The following is a 7,301-nucleotide window of genomic DNA, read 5'->3' on the forward strand; positions in this document are numbered from 1 at the left end:
ACCTAAGTGCTTATCTCCACATTCTCCCATTTAAATTCTTGAAAACTAAATTCTTTTTTCCTTTTTGGCCATACCACAAGCGTGGCACGTGGGATCTTACATCTCTGACCAGGAATTGAACCCACATTCTCTGCAGTAGAAGCCTGGAATCTTAACCATTGGACCACCAGGGAAGTCCCCTGAGAGCTAGCATTTGATAACCTCACATCCTCCCTGATTTCTAGGCCAAGCCACCCCAGAGGGGTGGTCTCTGGACAGACCAGCCTTGAATCTGCTGCCACTTGGTTATCTCAATCAACTGAGGTCAGAGGGGTTGGGGGGAGGGTCACATAACACAACGTTGAAGGTCTAGGGCTGCCTCATCAGTAGGGGTCTGACCCCTTAGAAGGGGCTGTAGGTGTGGCCGGCACAGTATTTGGCATTTGTGGTAAAGCAGCTGTAGTCCTGCTGGGCAGCCTTTTGTCACCTGCCCTCCTAGTCATATGGCTAACTCATAATGAACTTGTAGCCTACCGCGTGCAGTTTCGAGGTTGTAAAATAAGTGAGTTGAGCTCACTAAGATTCCTTCAAGCTCCAAACGACTGGTAACTGCCTCTTGCCTCAAACATTTATACATAAACTATCGTTAAGCCAGGACTGCCTCCAACTGATGCTTACATAAATTTTTTAAGCACCAAATTTCATTTCTTCAATATATGTTAGCTGTTATTATTCATCTTTATTATATCTCATTCTGTGGTTGGAGCCATCATCTTGCTCTGCTGCAATATTTGATTCATGAGTTTGCCTTTCGGTGTATTTGCTTTTCTGTAGAGCTCTGGGCCATCACCGTATATGAATGCGCTTTCTGGGTCGCCATTCAAGACAGGGCCAAGCAGAGGCCTAAGGTAGTCACTGGAGACCTGCTGGCACCCTGGCTTCCATGATCAAAGAGCTGCAAACCCTCTTAATGATGCTGTCCTCTCTCCTGCCTCTGAAGCGATTTAACAGACTTTCAGTGACGCTTTTGCTAAAATTGACATCTACAATATCTCCAGACAGGATCCCCTTAACTGATGTCAGATATCTAGACAATCCCATATTCTACAGATAGGAAATTGTGACTTGCCCAAAGTGACACACTGAGGCTGTGCTGGCTTCTTTATCTATACCAAGTTCTTTCCATTACATCATGCTTCCTCCACAGTTCAGGAAACTTATCTCCTGCTGCTGTAAAAAAATTACCATGAACTTAGTGGCTTAAAAAAATACAAGTTTCTAATAAATGCTGGAGAAGGTGTGGAGAAAGGGGAACCCTTCTATGCTGTTGGTAGGAATGTAAATTGTACAACCATTATAGAGAAGACTATAATGAAGACTCCTTAAAAAACTAAATATAAAATTACCATATGATCCAGCAATTCCACTCCTGGGCATATATCTTGAGAAAACCATAATTTGAAAAGAGACATGCATCACCTCAATGTTCACTGCAGCAATGATTTACAATAGCCAAGACATAGAAGGAACCTAAATGTCTATTGACAGAGAAGTGGATAAAGAAGATGTGGTACATATATATGATGGAATATAACTCAGCCATAAAAAAGAACAAAACAATGCAACATGGATGGGCCCAGAGATTGTCACAGTAAGTGAAGTAAATCAGACAGAGAAAGACAAATATCATATGATATGACTTATCATATGTATGTCGTATGATATGATATGTGGAATCAAAAAAAGCTACAAATGAACTTACTTACAAAACAGAAATAGAATCACAGATGTAGAAAACAAAGTTACAGTTACCAGTGGGGAAGGATAAATTGGGAGATTGGAGTTGACATATGCACACTACTATATATAAAATGGATAACTAATAACGACCTACTGTATAGCACAGGGAACTCTACCCAATACTCTATAATGATCTATATGGGAAAAGACTCTAAGAAAGAGGGAGTATATGTATACATATAATGATTCACTTTTTGATACACCTGAAACTAAGACAACATGGTTAATCAACTATCCTCCAGCAAAAATTAAAAAACAAAATATAAGTTTCTTATCTTACAGTTCTGACACATCTCACTGGCTTAAAGTCAAGGTGTCAGCGGGGCTGGTTCCTTTCTGGAGGTGAGGTGAGGATCTGTTATTTTGCCTTTCCCAGCTTCTGGAGGCTGCCCACGTTCCTCAGCTCATGGTCCCCTTCTTCTGCCTGCAGCATCTTATTCATGCCTCATCTCTCTGCCCTGTCTTCCAAGGTCGAACCTCTTTCCTCCCATGACCCTGAAAACTTTTTCTTTTCAAGGACTTATGATTAGATTGGCCTTCAGGGTAAAACAGGGTGATCTCCCCATCTAAAGATTCTCAAGTTAGTCACATTAACAATTTCATCAGGCAAAGTAACCTCTGCACAGGTTCTGGGGGTTAAGATTGTGAACACTGGGGAGAGGCCATTTTTCGCCTATCACACCCTGTCCGGAGATCAGGGCCTCCTGGAGTCAGTGGGTTAGGCTACTAAAGGTGGACAGAACCTGACTTTCAGAGTCTTGGGAGACTTCCTTGACTTCCTGATATTGGCTGCACTTCACCAAGCCCTTTTCCACACAGCAAATTCTTTCCCGATGCTCCTAGCTGGGCCCCCTCCTCTTGTCTACTGTAGAACCATTCCCTGAAATGAGCATGGAGGATCAGGAGAGGACAAAAAATGGGCTCTGGTGTTTGTCCTCTAGGATCTCAGCTGAAATTATGATCCTGGAAAAGCTGAAATGTACAGCACTGGCCCCTCAGCTCTGAGAATCCCCCAGGCATTCCTGACATTTGAGCAGTTGAGGTGCGGGTCAGACTTTCAGATGTCCTTTCTGATGTCCAGCCTCAGAGGGAAATATGTATGTCAATATCACAAAGATACCACGTGACACACTTGGGGAAGGAGACAGACCCTGCTCTCATAACCATCTTCCATACGATGATCTAGGACTGAGGGAATGCAGAGAGTCATAAGGAAATGTGCATCCATCACTAAAAGAGCTAAAGAGGACAGAGACACAGGCCAGGTGGCCTAAGACATCCAAAGCATTATGAGCGTGAAGTTCATTCAACCCCATTTGGGCACACTGCCTCCTGAAGCCTCTCCAACAGGCGAGTTAGGCAGCATGCCCATTGATTTCTCTTTTGAGCACATAGTGGTAGCTTGCTTTTGACATTTTACCTGGTACCCAGGCCCTGTTCCATACAGGTTCTGAAAACTGGGACATTATCTCCAGTTTACAGAATTCCTGCAAGTGTTCCTGCAATTGATTTACACACTTGCTGTCCCTACCCCAAGCCCTGTGCTCCACAGATTCAAGCGCCTTGACCGCCCCCACTCACCGCAGCTGCTCTGTACACTCCCACTCATTTTCACAGGCCCCCGAGGGCCCAGGAAGTCACAACATGTGCCACTGTCGCTGTCTCGGGGAGGCCCTGACCATGTTCCTCCCCCAGGGGAGGGGGCTGGGTTGTTGGAAACTTTAATCAAGCAGGGACGGTTAACAGCTGCAGGGAAACACCTTAGGAAAGAAATCATGAGCCTTAAAAGAAGGAAATACTTGCAGAATCTGTACCCATGACCTTTAAAGACTTCTGAAAATGGCCAGTCATTTCCCACCCTGGGAAAAAACCACAGCCATCACAGGCACTGTTCAGGCCACAGACTCCTCTGGGCTCACCCCGCGACAGGCTCGGGCAGAGATGGTCACCCCGTACAGACACCCCAACAGACTGCAGAGGCCTGGGGATGTGTGTGCATGCCTACACACTCACACCCCTGTGGACGTCTGCCTCTCCCCCCGACACGTTTCTCAGGTGACAAATGTATTTGTCTGTGTCAGTGGCACTTTTTCTGGGGCAAACTGGGTGTCACTGTTGGGCACGGCTCCCGTCAGACTCACAGGACCATCTCAGTGCCCCTCCACACACCACTAACCATACACTGCAAGCTGCTAGCGTGTGGCGAGGACCTCTTTCCTCTTCCTTTTTCTTCCTCACAGCTGCGGTGATGGGGGAGGGGGGTTCTGAGGGGGCGGATGTCACCCACTTGGGGTGGGTTTTTCCCAATTCTCTACCTTACCTTGTCCCAGCTTCTTCTCACCCTCCAAGTGGGCCCTTTTTTGGGGGGGTCACATCCTGGTAAAAGAACTTTAGGGAGCACTTCTGCTCAGCAACACCCACCCCCCATTTCCTGTCCTCCATCTGCCAGGCCTCTTAGCCCCTGGTCTTTCCCCACAACTGCCCCCCTTTTTTACTGGGGCTGTGTGTAAAACAACAATATAGGGGCTTCTTTTTTTGACCATGTCACATGGCTTGTGGGGTCTTAGTTCCCCATCCAGGGACTGAAATTGGGCCCTTGGCAGTGAGAGTATGGAGTTCTAACCACTGGTGTGGGTGCTAAGTCACCTCAGCCGTGTCCGTGTCACTCTTTGTGACTCCATGGACTGTAGACCACCAGGCTCCTCTGTCCATGGGATTCTCCAGGCAAGAACACTGGAGTGGGTTGCCATTTCCTTCTCCAGGGGATTTTCCTGACTCAGGGATCGAACCTGAGTCTCTTACCTCTCCTACATTGGCAGGTGAGTTCTTTACCACTAACACTATCTGGGAAGCCTCCTCAACCACTGGACCACTGGGAAATTCCTGCAGGGATTTTTAAAGGAAGAATTTTACTAGGAAAGTAAGAGAGATGCCAGTACCCAACTAAGAAGATAGTAAAACCTTGGTTGATCCAAAGTCTTCCCGCTCAGAACCCAGCCATTCTCCCTCTGAGAAGCTGCAGTCCATCTTCATCCCCATGCAAGTCCTTTGTCCGTCTGTTCCTTGACCCCCAACAAGATGCATGAACAGTCAGTGGTGTGGGCACACACACGGGGGTGTCCCTGGGTGTCCCTTGCCCTCACCCCCAGCCCTGCTTGTCCCAGAGCTTCTGCCTCCTGGACTCAGCTTGCTCCGTCTAGCTGATACCAGAACACAGGGGTCACATAGGCTGCCAAGCAGGATGGGGCAAGGAAGGGGCGGATGGGCCACAAGGGTGACCAGTAGGGCACTTAAGGTGGAGGAGGCCAGAGAAAGACTGTGGAGTAAGAGTCTGGGGGGTGTTTACACAGGAGATGCAATTTGGTTCCAGATCCTCTGCGTCCTCCAAAGTGCTGCCACATCTCCAGGAAGGGCTTGGAGTGAAAATTTCCCCAAGTGTGGGATTCCTGGCAGCTGTGTAGGACAACAGCAGAAAGGGAGCCAGGACCACCCTGAAACCCCCCAAACTGATGGAGAGAAAATGCCCACCAAGTAAGGGAACCCCATTCCGGGAACTCAGTGAAAGTGAAAGTTGCTCAGTCGTGTCTGACTCTTTGTGACCCCATGGACTATACAGTCCATGGAATTCTCCAGGCCAGAATACTGGAGTAGGTAGCCTTTCCCTTCTCCAGGAGAATCGTCCCAACCCAGGGATCGAACCCAGGTCTCCCTCATTGCAAGCAGATTTTTTTACCAGCTGAATCACGAGGAGGCCCAAGAATACTGAAGTGGGTAACCTATCCCTTCGCCAGCAGATCTTCCCAACCCCGGAATCGAACTGGGGTCTCCTGCAGGAACTCAGATCTGCTGGGAATCCCAGGATGAGGGAGAGCCAGGGCTTCAGACTAGGACCCCCCAATCTGATGGGAGGGTAGAGCCCCACCCTGGAGCAGTGATTAGGAGACCCTCTGTGGTCAGTTGAGCATAAAAGAGCTCCGACTGCAGGTAGAAAGCCCAGGGACTGGGCAGCCAGGAGAGGAGTGTGGGGCAAATCGGGTGACCAGGGTGGGTTGTTGGAGTCCAGCACTGTCAAGGCGGGTCTGGGATGCAAGAAGGAGGGGCGCAGGCAAGGTGCAAGGCTAGGCCTGAGTACTGGCTCTCTGACCCCCTCAGACCTGACCCCCTGCTCTGGGCCTCAGTCTCCCCTCCCCTGCCCCTCTGCCCAGGGCTCAGGGATGCCATTTGCTTCACTGAGCCCATCTATCTGAAACGGGTTCACATCTTCCTGTTTTGTGACTGGAAGTCACAGGGCAAGGCGTGAAGCTGTCAGTCACAGAGGCAACACAGAGTCTCATCTTTGAAGGGGTCAAGGGGAGGGGGCAGAGGGAGAGCGGCAGGGTAGCCCCGGGGCGGTGGACGAGGAGGGGGACCAGTGGGAGCAGAGGTGCCCAGGACCATGGCTGAGGCCATCACCTATGCAGACCTGCGGTTTGTGAAGGCTCCCCTGAAGAAGAGCAACTCCAGCCGGCTAGGACACGGTAAGGGCAGCTGCAGTGGCTCCTTGATTCTGCAGCTCCATCCTCCTTCAAGACCCCACTCCCACCCCACAGACCCCCATCCTGATCCCACGTTTCCTCTTCCTTCCAGACCCAGAGACTGATGAAGATGGTGAACTGACCTATGAGAATGTGCCTCCAGGCACAGGAGGACCCTCAAGCTTGGCCTCCTCTGGATTACGGGATAAAGCAGGTCTGGGGAGCCTGGGGGATGCGTGTTTGTAAGGGGCTATGTTTTGAGTTGGGGGAGTCCACAGCATTCTTGGGAGGACAGTATCCTTGGAGAAAGGATGGGGGTTCTCAGGAAGAGAATGAGGACCAATCACGGGAGCCAAGGAAGAATAAAACTTCCAGCGGGGAGTGAGGGCTCTATGGAGGGATCAGGGCAGCCCTGTTGGGGTGCAGAGCTCCAGTGGGAAATGGGAGTCCCTAGGGAGAGGGGAGAGAGAGAGGGAAGGGGGAGGAAGGGAGAGCACTCCTGGGGAGGTTTTGGCAGGCAGATGAGTGGCCCCAGAGGGAAAGATCAAGGGAGACCCTGAAGGGTTATAGAGGGTCCCCGGGGAAAGGATAAGGTAAGACCCAAGACGGGCACGGGAGCCCCAGGGGAGATGAGGAGCTCCGGAGAGCGCGAAGGGTGGCCCCGAGCGGCGGCCGAAGGTACCTTAGGACAGACTGGAGTCTCGGCGCGGTGGAGGGGGTAGGAGTGGGAAGAAGGGGCATTTCCTGGGCTTTCCCACCTTCACAGGAGTCTCTCCCTTCCGCAGGGGCTCAGTCGGAGCAGCCACCAGCTGCCTGGAGCCCCGTGACGTCACCAGCTGCCGGGCGGATTCTCTGGTGTGAGTACCCGGTGCTCCCAGCCCCGCCCGCGCCTCCCGCTGCCCAGCTAGTGTTCCACGTCCTTCGCGGGATGCTTTTTCCCGCGAATCTCCACCCTACCCCCAACCCCTCGGTCTGTCAATTTTCGTGGGGCTCACTGCACCCCCGCCC

The 7,301-nt window shown here is 50.7% G+C and overlaps 1 protein-coding gene across 1 annotated transcript in view; it reads left to right on the forward strand.

Moving 5' to 3' along the window:
* The first annotated feature begins 5,553 nt into the window (after window positions 1-5,553).
* CD72 (CD72 molecule) overlaps window positions 5,554-7,301 on the forward strand; it is an 8,017-nt gene continuing 6,269 nt past the window's right edge. The window contains exons 1-3 of the mRNA XM_010846093.1: window positions 5,554-6,296; window positions 6,406-6,507; window positions 7,079-7,150. Of these exons, the coding sequence (XP_010844395.1) occupies window positions 6,215-6,296; window positions 6,406-6,507; window positions 7,079-7,150 (256 nt within the window). The 5' untranslated portion in view covers window positions 5,554-6,214. The remainder of the gene's footprint in view (window positions 6,297-6,405; window positions 6,508-7,078; window positions 7,151-7,301) is intronic.

Source organism: Bison bison, unplaced genomic scaffold (assembly GCF_000754665.1).
Source record: "Bison bison bison isolate TAMUID 2011002044 unplaced genomic scaffold, Bison_UMD1.0 scf7180017864230, whole genome shotgun sequence".
NCBI lineage: Eukaryota > Metazoa > Chordata > Mammalia > Artiodactyla > Bovidae > Bison > Bison bison.